The 18,420-nt window shown below is 45.4% G+C and overlaps 1 protein-coding gene across 3 annotated transcripts in view; it reads right to left on the reverse strand.

Moving 5' to 3' along the window:
• The window catches only part of SLC39A14 (solute carrier family 39 member 14), a 54,887-nt gene that overhangs the window by 16,744 nt on the left and 19,723 nt on the right, over window positions 1-18,420 (reverse strand). For 2 of the 3 annotated variants that reach the window (XM_034432918.3, XM_034432919.3), the window contains exons 2-5: window positions 11,980-12,265; window positions 9,981-10,167; window positions 3,053-3,222; window positions 323-445 (exon numbers count right to left, since the gene is read on the reverse strand). In XM_034432918.3, coding sequence (XP_034288809.2) covers window positions 323-445; window positions 3,053-3,222; window positions 9,981-10,167; window positions 11,980-12,255 — 756 coding nt within the window. In that variant the 5' untranslated portion in view covers window positions 12,256-12,265. Of the gene's footprint in view, window positions 1-322; window positions 446-3,052; window positions 3,223-6,441; window positions 6,612-9,980; window positions 10,168-11,979; window positions 12,266-18,420 lie in introns of all 3 variants that reach the window. The other variant, XM_087875881.1, reaches the window with a different exon arrangement.

An 18,420-nucleotide genomic window follows, 5' to 3' on the forward strand; every position in this document is an offset into this window, starting at 1 on the left:
TTGTCAGTGCACAACATATGTGCAATGAGATTGGTTGAGCTCCCTCAGTGCACAACAACCCCTCCCCCCAACACAATACAACTCACAGTGAAGACAGAAAATCCCTAACCATAATAAATCACATTAACAAAACACCCAGTCCTATTGCACCAGTGTGAACATGTTACACATTGCGCCGGCCCTGCAGTCCATCATACTACGTAGTTATGATGTTATTTCTACAAGGTCCCTTCTAACTGTATTCTGATTGATCAATTGAAAATACAATTAAGTTCCAAAAGGAAAGGAACTAAAGATTGTGTCAGGAACAATTGAGGCTCACCTGATCCTTCTGTTTGAGGAGCATCTTCAGTATCTTCTCAGTGAAAAAAAAGAGATAAAATCCCCCGAAGACAACAGCAGATTTGGAGACATAATCGTCTTTCTGTGGATTGAACCCAAAAGCCTGGAGGAGATGGGGAGAAAAAGGGTTGGCTGTCAAAAGTATAAATAAATAAATATTAGTTTTCTGAGGTTTTCGTGGGTGTTTGTATATAGGTCTTTGGTTATTCGGGTTTTCTCCCGCATAAAATTGGAAGTCTTGGCGATGTTTCGATGAAGTCTCATTCGTCATCTTCAGGCTGGTGTTTTCTCACCATGCTCACATTGCTCCTAGAAGCACGAAGCCGAAAACACCAGCCTGAAGATGATGAATGAGACTTCGTCGAAACGTCGCCAAGACACTTCCAATTTTATGCGGGAGAAAACCCGAATAACTAAAGACCTACAAATAAATATTACCCTCCTCTCTTATCTAAAGTTCTCTCTTCTTTTCTTCTCACCTCTAAGGGTAGGCTAAAGAGGAGCTAAAAAGCTCCAGAGCTTCAGAATCTACCTGAGAAATGCATTTCCTGATCATGAGTGGCAACAAATTCATAGAGACATAACATGACATCAGATGTCATCTCCTCTTGCTAAGTAACTAACAAATGAATGTGTAGCTATCTTTGATTTTGATGTGTTGAAGTTTCTGCTTTTGATGAGTGCGTTTTAAACTTCTTGTTTCTAATTATGCTCTGCCTTGTGCACAATTCTAAAACGTGTTCAACAATACAGTTGCACACTCTTCTATAGGAATACATTCCTTTCACATGGAGACTATGTCCCAGAGAATGCTGGACTTGAAATCTGGCATTATACGTAGAAGGTAAAATAAGCAATCTAATAAAATCCAACATTTTAGCTGGTGAGTTCCAGTTGCAAACTGAAGTTGCACAGTTAAAAATTCAGTTAAGAGACAGGAGCACAAAAATCATCACTTGACATTTCAGTTCCATGATGAACCAGCTGATGTGTCATGCACAGTATTAGCATGTGAAAGGTATGTTTCCTATTCACTTTAGATCAGATACATTGTGGGCCTTCATGCTTTCATGAGGAATACAGGCTATCAGAAAGACTTGGAACTACCCATGTTTCCCCAAAAATAAGAAGATAAAAACAGGTCTTATATTATTTTTTGCTCCAAAAGACGCATTAGGGCTTATTTTCTGGTTAGGTCTTCTTTTGGGGGAAATACGGTACTAAATGCTTCCTGACAATCTTAACTGGGGCTTATTTTAGGGGTACAGCTTATATTACGAGCATCCTGAAAAATCACGCTAGGGCCGTGATGGCAAACCTATGGCATGCGTGCCACAGGTGGCACACGGAGCCATATCTGTGGGCACGCGAGCGTTGCCCTAGCTCAGCTCCAGCGCACATGTGCATGCAGGCCAGCTGATTTTCGGGCGTTCCAGGCCCACCGGAAGTCAGGAAATGGGCCATTTCCGGCCTCCAGAGGGCCTCCGGGGGGAGTTGGGGAAGGCTGTTTTTGCCCTCCCCAGGCTCCTAGAAAGGCTCTGGAGCCTGGGGAGGCGAAAAACAGGCCTTCCGGTCCCACTGTGCCATCGCGTGCCAATAGCAGGGAGAACGCGGAGGGGTCGCACGCACATGCACGGTGGGGCGGGGTGCACTGAATTATGGGTGCGGGCGCATGCACATGCGACACCCCTGCGCTCCCCCCGCTTTTGGCACGCAATGGCAAAAAGGCTAGCCATCACTGCGCTAGGGCTTATTTTCCAGTTGGGTCTTATTTTCAGGGAAATAGAGTATCTGCTACTCTGTGCTGAAAAATCTTCATCACAAAAGCAGGATGAAAAGGGCCAATGCCTTTTATGCCCCACGCCTCCCTGCATTAAAGGAGTCTGCTAGAGCAGAGCTCCCCAATCTTTCCAGCTTGGCAGAGCAGCCGGGGTGGGAGTGGCGGGGAGAGATAGGGGATGCTTCCGCACAAGTGGCCGGCAAGCATACACACGCAGCTCCATTTGCACAAGCGGCGGGCACGCATGCCTGCCGCTCGTGCAAATGGAGCACACGCACATACACGCTCTTATGTGCTAATCACACAAATGGGGATGCACACGCACACCTGCTCGCCCGTTTCTGCACCCCAGTTCCGAACGGCTCATGGCCCAATAGAGGTCCGGGCGTTGGAGCTCTCTGTGCTGTAGAATGTGGAAACACGTTTCCCACTCCCTATTGGTCTTTCCCCTAACCCTTTTCTTGGGAAATTACTATGGTCAACATATTTGCTGCCAGAGCATTTAGCAGGAAATTAAATTAATCACACTTTGGCTTAAACTAGCACACTTGACCTGTGATTTTCTGTTGATAAGGGATTCCTGCCCTGTTAGATTAGCACTTTTAATCTGTGTTCCTTCCTTGACATTTGTTCTCAAAATGCCAGGTTCCAGATTGAGTTGATTTACTCTTACATGAATAAAAAGAAAATCCCTTCCCGAAAGGCAAACGCCCAAATTAATGGTCCATTGTTTCCTTGTGCTAACAGCTCCACAACCCAATATTTGGATGGCTTGCATATTTCCACCCTAAGCACAAATGAAGGGAGATTCTGTGATTCTGTATCACTTCCCCGGAAAGCGGTGAACGGCTACCACAAAGTAGGTCACACTGCAGACACCACACAATCATCGACAATTGCATAACCCAGGCCCGGAGGCCCTTGTCCTACCTCCGGAATGAGCTGGAAGAGGGCGTTGGAATAAAGCGTGCCAATGGCCAGAGCTATGAAGTAGAGGAGCAACCGCTTGTAAAAGGTCTTCTTCATGAAAGGAACCACACTGGCCCCGATCAGGGAGCAGAGGGAAATGATGGTCACACACAGGAAACCGTATCCCCAGACTGCCAGGGTCAACCCCGCCCCGAGGAAATCACAGGAGGGAGAAAGACACAGGAGGGAAAAAAACAACAACAACCAGAACGTACAAATATGAATTCACACCGAGGGATGAAAAGAGGAGAGAAGGAACAGAGGACAGGGAGAGGGGGAGAGAGAGAGAGAGAGAGAGAGAGAGAGAGAGAGAGAGAGAGAGAGGGAGAGAGAGAGGGAGAGAGAAGATATTTATTAATGATTGATATGCAAATCAAGATTGATTCAGGCATGCTTGAAGCACTCTTGGGCACCGTAGCACTACGGAAAGCTCCTTCTTGATGGGAAGTCCAACATGGTCCAGGAGAAGGGCCTTCTTCGGAACATCTTATCCCTGAGGTGAGATTGGCTCCCATCCTTATGACCTCTGCAAGGACCTGAAGACTTGGTACTGCCAGATGATCTGGGTCCCCAATGAGGGAACATCATCACCCCGCTGGAGATGGTTGATGAATTATGGGGCAATCCCATCTCCTTCCCGTGCATCCTGGTTCCCCCTCTCCTTGTTTTTTCACTATAATTTTATTTTGATTCGGACTTCCGTTTTTCTCGTTTTGGAAGTGCTCATCTATTAGGAGGTTAATGTTTTTAGGGCTGTAAGCTGCCCAGAGTCGTTTTGATAGGAGAGGGGTGGCAAATTAATCAACCAATCAAAGAAATAAATAATCAAAAACACAAGGGAAGAGACCCTCCGCAGGCAATGAAGATCAATAAATATAACCTCGCTATAAGGGTCTCTAGTATTAATCTCATAATTTGCACCAGATTGGAAGTTTTGCTAATTTTACGATCCAACTCACAGTGTTCAGATTGGTGCTGAAGCTGTAAGTCTCCAGCGAGGTAGACTTCCAAGTTATCTCTAATCCAGTAGTAGAACATTTTCCCCAAATCTGTTTAGCACATAGACTCAAGAAGGCGATGAAGTGCCAGAGCCCAAGAGTGATGCAGGCAAAACCAAGCCATCTTTTGCCTATGTACATGCTTCTCCGTTATAGGACAGGCGCAGTACTGAAATATTTGTTGCCCGAGTCATCGAGGTTCTTGACAATTGATTGGCACCGTCATATTTCGACAGTGTTTACGAGACAATTTGACAATGGAGATGGCACATCGACAATTATTTCTGTTCCTGTTGGATCACGAAGACATATTTTAGTTTTCAAGCAACAAAACACAACGTTTTACGGTTTGGGAACGAAAATACCCATGAACTCTACGGAAAAAAAGGATTACGCAAAACAATGCTATAGATCAGGGGCAGTGGTGGGATTCAAATTTTTTTTACTACCAGTTCTGTGGGCGTGGCTTGGTGGGCGTGGCAAGGGAAGGATACTGTAAAATCCCAATTTCCTCCCGATCAGCTGGGACTCGGGAGGCAGAGAGTAAATGGGGCGGGGCCAGTCAGAGGTGGTATTTGCCGGTTCTCCAAACTACTCAAAATTTCTGCTACCGGTTCTCCAGAACTGGTCAGAACCTGCTGAATACCACCTCTGATCAGGGGTCTCCAACCTTGGCAACTTTATGACTTGTGGACTTCAACTCCCAGAATTCCTCAGCCAGCGCATGCTGAGTTGAAGTCCACAAGTCATAAAGTTGCCAAGGTTGGAGACCCCTGGTATAGATAGACAAGGCATTATAGATTTTTTTTTATTGGCGAAGTGTGATTGGACACACAAGGAATTTGTCTTGGTGCACATGCTCTCAGTGTACATAAAAGAAAAGATACGTATCCATATAAAGCGAAAGTTGAAAGGCTTCCAAAGGAATGATTTCTTTTTATTCTTTTCTTCTTCTTTTTTTTCCAAATGAGAGAAGCCAATTAGTAAGAAGACTAGTACAGAGGCTATAAAAATAGTCTTTTCCATAAAGGGCGAAATGAACTCTCGTTGCGATCCTCACCTTTGTCCAAGAGACATGGTTATTTACTGCTATGCCACCAAAGCTGAGCCAGAATGTTATGCCAGGAGACAATGATGTCTTTTAAAACCTGCAACTAGAGTTCATGGCTATATTTAAGACGTCCCCAAAACGTACAATCAAAACCCACAATTTACTGAAGATCAGATCTCACACAGCCTCCAAGAAATCTCCTCCATTAGTGAAAATAAACCAATTACTGAAAGAGGAACCGATAAAAGAAACCTGAGAAGTCAAGATAAAAGGATGTCCTCCCATATACCGGTGCCAACATGGCGTTTCTTCCTTCCGTTTACACAAAAAAATGACCTTTATAGTGCTCAGCCATTGCTCTTTCCCGCCTACATTGTTTAACAGGTCAAAAAGACACCGCAGTGTTAGAAAACCCGGAGTTTAAGTACCTCTCATTTATAATAATGCTCTTTGGAAATGCAACCAAGCTAGCTTCCATTTATAGTCAAAGCTTATTAAGAGGCACAATCCTTCAAGAACTTCTCACTGTTAATATGCACTATGGAAAAAAAAAATCAGTTTTTTTGATTGGAATGGAGAGCTAAGCAGTTCGACATTTCGGGTCTCACCAGGCTCAAGACTGACTCAGCCTTCCGTCCTTCCGAGGTGGGTAAAATGAGGACCCAGATTGTTGGGGGCAAGAGACTGACTCTGTAAACCGCTTAGAGGGCTGTAAAAGCACTGTGAAGTGGTATATATGTCTAAGTGCTATTGCTATTGTCTGTCCTTCCTTCCTTCCTTCCTTCCTTCCTTCCTTCCTTCCTTCCTTCCTTCCTTCCTTCCTTCCTTCCTTCCCTCTGCCCACTGCCAGCAGTTCGATCCTGACTGGCTCAAGGTTGACTCAGCCTCCCATCCTTCTGAGGTGGGTAAAATGAGGACCCAGATTGTTGGGGGCAATACGCTGACTCTATAAACCGCTTAGGGAGGGCACCGTGCACTGTGAAGCGGTATATAAGTCTAAGTGCTTAGTGCTATTGCTATCTAACCGTGGAGGGGACTTGAGGATTGCCTTCTAGGTTTTTGTCAACATGTCCCATGTGCAGGCGTAGAAATCATGCCCACGCCTGGACATAACACACGAAGCAGAACCTTTATTCTACTCCCTTTATTTTTAGGAAACCTCCCTGGGCCCGAGAGGTGAAGAATCCAATTTCAGAAGCCGCTGAGAATTCAGCAGCCGATCGGGTTCACCAGGAGACAAATTGGCGGACGTGATGGGTGATGGGAATGTGTGAGCAGGAGAGGGTTTGTTCTTACTGCACCTCATGGATCAGCTGGAACAGGGCGTTAGAGAACAGAGTGCCGATGGCGAGCGCGATGAAATAAGTTAGGATTCGTGGGAAAAAGACCTTCTCAGTGCAGGGCACGATGAAGACTCCAAGGAGGGAGGCCAGGTTAATCAGTGTAACACTGAAGAACCCGAAACCCCACACTGTAAACGAGAAGAAAGAAGGGCATGTTTACTCCAAATAATTAAAAACTGAGAATGGGCCTTTAAACACGGGGGATGCTGGAAAGGTCTAAGCCAGAGGTGTCAAACTCGATTTGAGGGCCACATCAGGGTTGAGTTTGACCTCAGGGGGGTGGGGTGGGTGGGGCCAGGGGGCGTGTCCAGCTTGACGTCACTCGTGTTGTGTCGTGGGGGGGCACCTGTGGTGGCCCAAGTGCTCTGCCAGTGAAAATAGGCTCCCGAGCTCCGTTTTCAGCTGCGACGGCCTCCCGCAACCCTCTGCCAGCGAAAATGGAGCTTGGGAGGGCCGCCCGTGGGCCGCTCCTTCACAGTTTCCAAGGGGGGCCTTGCGGGCCAGATCTAAGCACCCTGAGGCAGGGGTGAAATCCAGCAGGTTCTGACAGGTTCTGGAGAACCGGTAGCGGAAATTTTGAGCAGTTTGGAGAACCGGCAAATACCACCTCTGGCTGGCCATGAGTGGGGTGGGAATGGAGATTTTGCAGTATTCTTCCCCCAGGAGTGGGGAGGGAATGGGGATTTTGCAGTATCCTTTCCCTGTGGTGGGGTGGGAATGGGGATTTTGCAGTATCCTTCCCCCTGGAGTGGGGAGGGAATGGAGATTTTGCAGTATCCTTCACCCTGGAGTGGGGAGGGAATGGAGATTTTGCAGTATCCTTCGCCCTGGAGTGAGGAGGGAATAGGGATTTTGCAGTATCCTTCCCTTGGAGTGGAGAGGGAATGGGGATTTTGCAGTATCCTTCCCTTGGAGTGGAGAGGGAATGGGGATTTTGCAGTATCCTTCCCTTGGAGTGGAGAGGGAATGGGGATTTTGAAGTATCCTTCCCCCAGGAGTGGGGAGGGAATGGGGATTTTGCAGTATCCTTCCCCCCAGAAGTGGGATGAGAATGGAGATTTTGCAGTAGCCTTCCCCTGCCACGCCCACCAAGCCACACCCACAGAACCGGTATTTTTAAAAAATTTGATTTCAGCACTGCCCCGCAGACCTTGAATTTGATACCCGTGGTCTAAGCTAACGCCAGAAAAGTTCTTTTGCAAGTTAACTTGGAAGCTTTTGACCAGCAATTCTTCCAAACAAGTTGGCTAATTCCCCCCATTTTTTCCTCCGGGGAGGCGTGGGGGTGGGCGAAGGAAGCCGTTCCATCTTATAACTCAAACCTTAGTCCATGAACGGCGTCAAAAGATCAGACACCGGCAGGGGAGCCGACCTGTAACTTGACGAGGCTAAAGCTTGAGGTTGAAAAACAAAGTCCTAATGGAAAAGTTGAACGTGTGTTTTGAGAAATTGAAAAAGCTCACCGCAATGTCATCCGAGTTATGTCATTCAATAAAAGTTTGGCTTGGATTGCCCGGCTTATAGCCAAAGCAAACCAGCCGTGGTACCGTGACCGGCCAAAAAAATAAATAAAAATAAAAGCAATATGGGTTAATTATTTTTTAAAGAGAAACTTGGGATAAAATACATCAAAACTGTGTTTGTTAACTAGGGGCCTGATTGTCCTATCTCTGAAAGATAGGACTTGTGCTCAGATCCATTTCAGATCTTGTATATAACTTCTTCAGCATCCTATTTACATATATTTACATATATTAAATATATTTTACATATATTTACATATATTTTACATCCTACTTACATATATTTACATATATTAAATATATTTTACATATATTTATATTTGTATATAACTCCCACTCCCAAACCCACCAAAAGGACGAGGTCAACGTTTTTGAACATCTCTTTGTTGCTTTTTTTTGTTTGTTTTAATTTTTTATTTTGGGGGATGGAAGGGATTAAATGGGTGGTCTAAGGCTGCAAGGCTATAAGAAACCTACAATACCTATTAAAGGCCCTAAATTAGAAAAATTACATTAAAACCCCTAAATTGGAAAAATTGGAATTTAAGGGACCAAAAGAGGCATCATAGTTTTTGCATGAACTCACCATCTCCTGGGAACTGGCCCAAAGTTACCCAGCCAGTTTTCACAGTTAAAGTGGAACTAGAACTCACAGTCTCCTGGTGACTGACCCAAAGTCACCCAACCAGCTTTTACACCTAAGGTGGAACTAGAACTCATTGTCTCTTTGTGATTGGACCGAAGTCACCCAGCTAGCTTTCTTGCCTAAGGAAGATCTAGAACTTACAGTCTCCTGGTGACTGGCCCAAAGTCACCCAGCCAGTTTTCACACCTAAGGTGGAACTAGAACTCATTGTCTCCTTGTGATTGGACCGAAGTCACCCAGCTAGCTTTCTTGCCTAAGGAGGAACTAGAACTCACAGTCTCCTGGGAACTGGCCCAAAGTTACCCAGCCAGTTTTCACGCCTAAAGTGGAACTAGAACTCACAGTCTCCTGGTGACTGACCCAAAGTCACTCAACCAGTTTTTACACTTAAGGTGGAACTAGAACTCATAGTTTCCTTGTGATTGGACCGAAGTCACCCAGCTAGCTTTCTTGCCTAAGGAGGAACTAGAACTCACAGTCTCCTGGTGACTGGCCCAAAGTCACCTAGCCAGTTTTTACACTTAAGGTGGAACTAGAACTCATAGTTTCCTCGTGATTGGACTGAAGTCACCCAGCTAGCTTTCTTGCCTAAGGAGGAACTAGAACTCACAGTCTCCTGGTGACTGGCCCAAAGTCACCTAGCCAGTTTTTACACTTAAGGTGGAACTAGAACTCATAGTTTCCTTGTGATTGGACTGAAGTCACCCAGCTAGCTTTCTTGCCTAAGGAAGAACTAGAACTCACAGTCTCCTGGTGACTGGCCCAAAGTCACCTAGCCAGTTTTTACACTTAAGGTGGAACTAGAACTCATAGTTTCCTTGTGATTGGGCCAAAGTCACCCAGCTAGCTTTCTTGCCTAAGGAGGAACTAGAACTCACAGTCTCCTGGTGACTGGCCCAAAGTCACCTAGCCAGCTTTCACGCCTAAGGCGGGACTAGGACTCAACAACTCCTGGTTTCTAGGCCAGCATCTTAACCCCTACACCAAACTGACTCTCCGAAGTAGATACTTACTTGAAATTAAGCGGTCGTAAAGCCATCTTTGCAAGCAGGCTCAGAAGCTTCCTGAAAACCAGTTTTGGAAAGCAACGCACACATTTAAAAAAAAAAAATTAAAAGAGAATAAAGCTTTGTACGTCCACTTTTAATCCCTCTGTTTCTTGCAGCTTCTGTGCTACAAGACTAACCTTTATAGCACAGAGGCAACCAGAAAGGGAAAACGGATTAGAAGGACACTTGTTCTTCACTCAACATCTTGAGAAGGTGATTAGGAAGATTAAGGCTTAAATGCCACGAAGGCGCCAGATAAAACGGGTCGAGTGCACGCACCTTCTGTAGCGCTTGGTTTCCCTTCCTTCATCCATTCCTCTTCTTCCTTCTCCAGGTTCTCTGGCATGCAGGCCCTGGACTCCAGCTGCTGCAAGATAGTCGGGCAGAAGTCTTTGAACTCGCTCTGCCCCAGATGGGACGATTCACTCAGATTGTGGGTGGCGAAGAGTTCCGAAGAACTGAAGCACTACAAGGCAAAAAAGGTTTGAGATTTCCACAGTGGGTCTTGTGCGTCTTCAGATACGCAGGTGATGCGCTGCCTCTCATCACCTTTCCTTAACTTCTCAACCACAGCGTCTTCTCCCTCCCTCTCAGGCATTCAGAAGCAGGGTGGATTTGATTTAAATCGAGTCGATTTAAATCACGATTTAAATCATGATTTAAATCACTAGTAAAAAGGCTTGATTTAAACCAACTCGATTTAAATCATAATTTTTAAAGAGCAACTGTCATCTCTGCTACTCCTTTGACCCGCTGTTGACTCACCGATAGTCCCAGTGTTGCAGAATATACAGCCTCATGCTACATAACTAAGCTCCATTTCATGCTGAATAAACTAAATTATTTATGTATCTTAAATAGAAAACTATCTTACGATAGATTTTTATCCCAAAAGTTTTTTATTAAAATAAATTCGACAAAAATCAAAAAAATCCGATTTAAAGCAAAAAAATCCAATTTAAAGCAAAAAAAACCAGATTTTTTTGATTTTTTTAAAAAAATCATTGATTTTTATCCACCCTGTTCAGAAGCAACTCCTACCGCCAGTTTTTGATATTCTACAACAGTGTTTCTCAACCTTGGTAGCTTGAAGATGGGTGGACTTCAACTCGCAGAACCCCCCAGCCAGCGATGCTGGAACCCCCAAATCCCACTCCTGGCTGGCCCCGCCCCTCCCCTCCTAGGAGTCCCCACACGGCCCATTTTGGATGCAGGTAATTGCAGGGCACGCGGAGAGGCCCAGGGAGGGCAAAAAACAGGTCTACTGGAAATTCGGGAAAGCCGGAAGAGGGCCTCCGGAGCCTGGGGAGGGCGTTTTCGCCCTCCCGGAGGCTCGAAAAAAGCCTCCAGAGCCCAGGGAGGGCAAAAATGTCCCCCCCCCACACCGTGGAGCAGAAGACCGACTAGGCCACGCCCACCATGGCCACGCCTACCCAGCAACTGGGCAGAGAACCTTTTGCTAAAATTTTTGAAGCCCACCCCTCCTCCTTTTTCCAAAGACTCTCCTCTAGATGAACCCCCCCAACAGAGCAAAAACTGTAGGATATAACTCTTCCCATTTTGAACCAGGGGTGAAATGCTCCCGGTTCGGACCGGATCACCCGATCCGGTAGCAATGGAGGCAGGTGGTTCGGAGAACTGGTAGCAAAAATCCCTGCCCCCCCCCCATTTCTCAGCTGAGCTGCGCAATCATCAGAGGCTTTTTTTCAGCTCCTTTCAGCTTCAGCACAGCCTAATTAGCATAACTTGATTGGACCGGCCTCCTGACTCTCAGCTGATTTGCTCTCAGCTGTTTTGCACAGGGCTCTGCTGTTTTGCACAGGGCTCTCAGCTGTTTTGCACAGGGCTCTGCTGCTTGCTGCAAAGAGGAGCAGATGGGAGCAGATTTTTTTTCCCCCTTGTGCTAATCAAGCTATGCTGAAAATGAAAATGAAAGTCAAGTAAAGCAGGCTTTAAAGCAACGAGGCAAAATTGCTGGGAGGCAGAGGCAGATTTCTTTTCCTTCTTTTCCTCACCAAAAAAGGTAGGTGCGTCTTAGACTCCGGTGCGTCTTAGACTCCGAAAAATACGGTAAGTTTGTTTTCTTCTAATGTAATTCCAAGGTTAAAATTCTTATGAAAGCACCGTAAGCCCTGAATTGTATGTCAATCTACACATTCGCAAAGGTTCTCTGGATAAGTTACATTAATATGTAATAATTGGGGGGGAGGGGTTTGATGAAGATTCTTCTGAAATGAAAAGGAGGAGAGAGTCATAATGGGAAAGCAGAGGTGATTACCCAGGAGATGTTCCGGTGGTGTGGCTGCCGCCGCCGTGCGTGACTGACATTGTGCCTTTCGACGCCCACGTGCAGGTGTCCCAACAGAGATTTCAACTGCTGCAGGCTGAGCTTGTCCTCTTCACCATAACGGAGGAAAAGGTCCTGCAGAAAGGAGGCTGCTGTGATGGGAGGTGGGGCCAAGGCCTCTGTGCCAGCCCGTGTCCGTGAAGTCAGAAGTAGGAGGTACAGTTGCAGCGCCAAGGTCCATCTCCAAAACCCTCCATTCCAAAACATGGTTTCAAAGCTGAAAAGACAGACCCGGGGCCTTGGATTAGCATTGCTCCTTGAAACCTGTTGTGGCCCGCCAGTGGCTAATGGCCAGCGGAGCTGACAGCAGATTCGGACAGTGAGGAGGTTGAGGAGGAACATGGGCCAGTCCTGGAGTCTGGGGAAGGCTCTGATGAGGGCTCTGCATCGGAGGCAGAGAGGGAGCCAGGGCCGTATGACAGTTACCAGCTGCCTTCAGAGTCAGACATCAATGAGGAAGGTGAACAGCTGGGGCCTGTTCCCACTGTGCACATGCACAGAGTTGCCAGATGAAGGGAACAGTTAAAGAACAAGGGTCGACTAGGGAGTAAGGCCACAGGTGGACAATGAATGGCCCCTCCCAGAGGGAATAAAAGAGGAGCGAAAGGGGAGTGGAGTTTGCAGGAGACAATTAGTTCGCTTAATTGGTTCGTGACTCCTTGCCAAGTTTTGAAGATATCGGCCTGGCAGCTCTCCAAGCCAGATAAGGTCTGTGACTGTAACTTCTCCCTTGAAAGACGTTGCTGGATGTGAATGAGAAGAATTCACAGTCACTTAATTAAAAGGGGATTTTGTCGGGACAAGGAGTCTGCTTCATGCTCTTGGGAAGCCTACGTCAGAACAAAACCCTGGTTCCGTTCCTAACCATATTTATTCAATAATTCTTGCTACATTCAAAATAAAACAACAGATAGTACAGCGAAGAGATGTCTGGGCAATGGAGATGGCCCCAAAGATTGTTTGGGGGGAAGGAAGAGCAAAGGCCACCATCATCAGGGGGGATAATGAAAAGAGGGGGGAATTACCAAAGGCAGAGATGAGATTCTCTCATATATTGTTCCATTTGCATCGCGGTTTCAAATTCTATTAAATCTACACTTGCATTGATTTGATTTGATTTGATCAAATTGCTATGCCACCTGTCTCCCCTACAAGGCGAGCCGGAATGGGACTATTCGTCTCCTGCCCTTAGCCGTGCCTAGTTCTCCTCCAGCCTTCCTCCTTGGGTGATTTTCCTCTGACCTTTCTCCTCAGCTGACACGCCCCCACCGATTCGCCTTGAGCAATGGGCCACGGCCCCTCCATCCCACGCGCTTCGGCACGGCCGATTCGCAGGAGGTGGGTTCGTCCTGGGTTTTTTGCCGCCTGGCCCAGGGCGAATTGGTAGGGGCATGTCAACCGAGGAGAAAGGTCAGAGGAGAATCGCCCAAGGAGGAAGTTTGGAGGAAAAGTAGGCGCAGCCAAAGGTAGGAGACGAATGGTCCCAGACCCAGGTGAGCCTGGGTGGCTAAACTTGTAGGTTTAAGCTGGAGCTTCCCTGCATTTGCTTCGTCAAAATAACAGCAACCCCCAAGCCAGCAAGGTGGGCTTTAAGGCATCACAAAGAGTTCACACAAAGTGAAGGATATCCACTGTACAATTCTATTCCAGCTGTAAGTTCTGCCTTCCTGTTCTATCAAATTCTGCTTGCAATGCTTTTTAATGCTCCAGATACGGGGCAAAATCATGCAGATCCTAACTCTACAGCAATCCTGTCCCTTATCCTTGTGTTGTTTCTTGCCAAAAGAAGAGACATCAAAATTAGGGATGTTTGTTAAGTGTGATGGCCACTTACACATAACCCAGTCTTCAATCAAGGAGGTCACTCATGCCCTCGTCACTTCCCGTCTGGACTACTGTAACGCTCTCTACATGGGACTCCCCTTGAGGAGCACCCGAAGGCTCCAACTGGTGCAGAGTGCGGCCGCGCAGGTGGTTATGGGAGCAACATGGTGCTCCCGTGTGACACCTCTCCTGCGCGAGCTGCACTGGCTCCCGGTGGTCTTCCGGGTGCGCTTCAAGGTTTTGGTTACCACCTTTAGAGCGCTCCATGGCTTAGGACCTGGTTATTTATGGGACTGCCTGCTGCCGCAAACGGCCTCCCACCGGCCGGTACGCTCTCACAGAGAGGGACTCCTCCGGGTGCCGTCGGCCAAACAATGTCGGCTGGCGGCCCCCAGGGGGAGAGCCTTCTCTGTGGGGGCACCTACTATCTGGAACGAGCTCCCCCCGGAGATACGGAGGATCCTGGATCTACGCACCTTCCGCCGCGCTCTCAAGACCTTTTTATTTCACCAGGCTGGTCTGGCCTAACCTCTCCCATTCTCTTTTTAATGTAAATTTTAATGTAAATTTTAATTTGTTCTTAACCTGGAGTTTTAAATTTGTCTTGGGCTAAATCGATTTAATTCGATTTTACTTCTGCTCTTAAATTTCTGTATTCTATGTGTTTTATCTTGTGCCTGTTCATTGCCCTGAGTCCTTCGGGAATAGGGCGGTATATAAATCAAATAAAATGAAAATGAAATGAAAAAAAAAAATGAAAATGAAATATGGCCCTCTTTGATCTTGGTTGAAGCCTTGCTTTGAAGCTTATAGTCTGATTCCTGACTCCATCTCCAAATGGCCACCTAATCTTAATGGCCTCCAGTGTTGGAAGCTCTCACAACTACCCATTCCACTGATTAATTGTTCTCACTGTCAGGAAGTGTTTTTCCTTAGTTCTAGGTTGGGTCTGTCTTTGGATGATCTTCCACCTGTGAATTCTTGTCCTGCCCTCTGGTGCTTTCCAGAATAGGAGAGTCAGTAAACCTAATGATAAACAGAAGTTGTCTAGGAGGAAGACAAGAGACCGTTCTCCATTCTCAGTCCAGCAAATGGAATGGCTTCCATTGGGGACTTTTCTACTGCACAAGCCAGAAAGGGGGCTGAGAAAAGATCTACAGACCCTTCACATCCTGGACATAAACTGCTTCAACTTCTCCCCTCAGGATGCTGCTGTACAGCAGGGGTCCCAGAATTCTGGGAGTTGAAGTCCACAAGTCTTAAAGTTGCCAAGGTTGGAGACCCTTGCTATAGAGCATTTCATGCCAAAACAATAGTCACAAAGAGAGTGTGTCTGTCCCCCCATTCTGTTAAATACCTACTATATTTTTCGGAGTATAAAACACACATTTTTCCCCCCAAAAAGAGGATGAAAATCTGGGTGCGTCTTATACTTGGAATGTAGCCGCGCCCAGCCTCTCAAACCGAGATTTCAGAGGCTGAAAAAAGCCTCTGAAAGAAGCTTCAGAAAAAAGCCTCTGAAACAGAGCTTCAGAAAAAAAGCCTCTGAAACAGAGCTTCAGAAAAAAAGCCTTTTTTTCTCAAGCTCTGTTTCGGAAGCTTTCAGAGGCAGAAAAAAAAGTTTTTTCTGCAACGTAGTTTCAGAAGTTTCAGAGGCAGAAAAAAAAGCCTCTGAAACAAGAGGTTTCAGAGGCTGTAAAAAAAGCAAAGCACAGAGCTCACAACCAAGGAACCTGTTGCTAAAATTCACCTCTGGGAACGGCGGATTGGGGGTATTCCGGGAGGCCGATCCACCCACCAATCAGCTTTCTTCTTATTTTCCTCCCCAAAAACTAAAGTGCGTTTTATACTCTGAAAAATACAGTAATTCCCACAGCACTGTCTTAGGCCTAAAGATATTGATTCATGTAGTAGGGCTAAACAGCTATTATCCTTTTCATATTCTCAACTTTCCTACTACCTTCTCCTATTGGTATTTTATGATTTATCACTTTTATGAATTATGATTGTACCTTACGGTTTTATCATCTTTGACTTATCCCTTTGTTGTTTGCATGTACGCTGAGAGCTTGTGCACCAAGACAAATCCTTTGTGCGTCCAATCACATCTGGCCAATAAAGACTATTCCAATTCCAAAGTCCCGAGCTCCTATTTGGACTCTCCAATTTTTTCCAAACACTTTTGCTTGGTTAACAGAGGCAAAAACAACACCTGAATCGGAATGCTTCTTGCTTTTCTATATTTTCGCGGGTTACAAAACGTGCAACACTTTCCCACAACAAGAGTAATAACAAACTAAAGACAAAGAAGAACAGAATACCCAAACGGCTTTCATTATCACTAAACAGGTGCGGGCTGATCTTTTGCTGTAGCCACTTCTCAAAAAAGCTATATCAATATCGAAAAACACTAAAGAAGTCTTCCTGCTTAACATTTTTATTTAGTTAAAAAGTATTATGGAATACAACACTGAAGAATTATTATATATGCATACCGGAAAAAGTCAGAAGTCAGGTTTATCTTTCTGTCACTTTTTAACTTTGATTCCTCTTTCATTTTTTCAATTTTTTGGTTTTTTTTTTTAGATTTCCTATTGATATTTTGATATTTGGTATTCTATCTTTCTTTGAAACTGGTCGATCGTAAGGTTGGCAGTTCAGCGGTTCGAATCCCTAGTCCCGCGTAACGGGGTGAGCTCCCGTGACTTGTCCCAGCTTCTGCCAACCTAGCAGTTCGAAAGCACGTAAAAAAATGCAAGTAGAAAAATAGGGACCACCTTTGATGGGAAGGTAACAACATTCTGTGTGCCTTTGGCGTTTAGTCATGGCGGCCACATGACAATGGAGATGTCTTCAGACAGCACTGGCTCTTCGGCTTAGAAACGGAAATGAGCATTGCCCCCTAGAGTCGGGAAAGACTAGCACATATGTGCGAGGGGAACCTTTACCTTTACCTTGAAACTTAATAAAGCTAGGGGGTTTTTTTAAAAAAAAAAGAAAGAAAAGCAAAGACCGTGAAGAATGTCCTCCAAGGCTGTTCAACAATGTTGGACACTGCAGAAAGCAGCAGACGGAAGGAAAGCACCACACAAACCGAAATTTGGAACAACAATGAGCAACATAGAGCAAAAAAATTGAATTCTGTGCTCCGGAAACCATTGTTCAAACAGAAACTTTGCTTCTGTCTACATGGGTATGCAAGAAGCTTTAAGAAAGATAAGTGAAACTGCAGGAGGTGGACAAAAGTTGCCAGCACACCTGCTTAAATTAAACATTAGAACCACGGAATGCACAGATTGCATTCATTAAGATGAAACTGTTCTCCCAATTTACACCTCGCAATTCCCCAAGAAGACAATTGGAGCAAAGAACATGGAGCAAAGAACTGAGGCTCGGCCGGGAGGAGGAGACGTGGCCAAAGAATTTCAGATAACCGTAATCTTACTGTGGTTGGCAGAATGCCCAGAAGCAATTTGCAGGAAAACTGACGAGATAAACAAGAGTAGAATCAAACATTTCTGGAATTAAGACGCAAAGGAATATGAACGAAGGAGGAGCCTCTTCTCGATGCACGAGCGTGCAGAGCTGTTAAAAGGCAGGAGTGGCTCCTCAGGAGGAGGTCTCCTCGAGAGTAAGGCTTGGAGCTAATTGGCCACTCCCCTAGCCTATTTAAGGAAGGACGACGACTGATGCAATTTGCAGGCAACAACTTCGTTCATATTCCTTCGCGTCTTGATTCCAGAAACGTTTGATTCAACTCTTGTTTATCTCTTGTCAGTTTTCCTGCAAATTGCTTCTGGGCATTCTGCCAACCACAATAAATTTATGGTTATCTGAAAGACTGTGCCTCAGAATTGAGTTATTATTCCTTGGACTCTTGTCAGCTGTTAATGAAGTTAAATTAACAGCCTTTGTTCAGAAAAGACTTGTGTTCGAACAACTACTAAGAAAGCTCATTAGTAGTCCTTAATTAGTAAACTAAGGTTTGTATGGACTTTGTGTGTGCTGCGTTCTTTGGGGTCGGTAGCTGGGACAGAACACTGGGTGATTGAGAATCTCCATAGACAAAGTGAAGATTGATGGAGTTGCCCAACAGATATGTAGGAGGCAATTTTGCAAGAAGTTCCAATTTGGTGCAAGATCTTCAACCTGACGCAAATAATGGAGCTTCTGGATGAGAAGAACTTGGGGCAAATTTTCCCAACAAAGAACCCTTCAGAATATCTAGCCAGCCAACATCTCTAGAAGATACTCATGTCTCATATTAAAGAAGGCAGCTTTAGGATTTTATGGAAGACTCGAACCCTTCTTTTATTACCCACAAATTAATAAAGGCTTGATTCAACATGATTATTTGATTAAACTGTTAAGGTTTTTTTTTTAAAGAAGAAATATTAACATTATAAGTATCTGAAAGGGTTTTTTCCCCCTTCCCATCAGTCAAAAATAAATAAATAAGTTGAACAAGCATACCTACCTGGGACAGAAATCTCAGTCAATTTCATAGCATGGTTTAAATCTCATGGCATAGTTTAAACATTGTACATA

This window comes from Pantherophis guttatus, chromosome 9 (assembly GCF_059756535.1).
Source record: "Pantherophis guttatus breed Tessera chromosome 9, ASM5975653v1, whole genome shotgun sequence".
NCBI classification, from domain to species: domain Eukaryota; kingdom Metazoa; phylum Chordata; class Lepidosauria; order Squamata; family Colubridae; genus Pantherophis; species Pantherophis guttatus.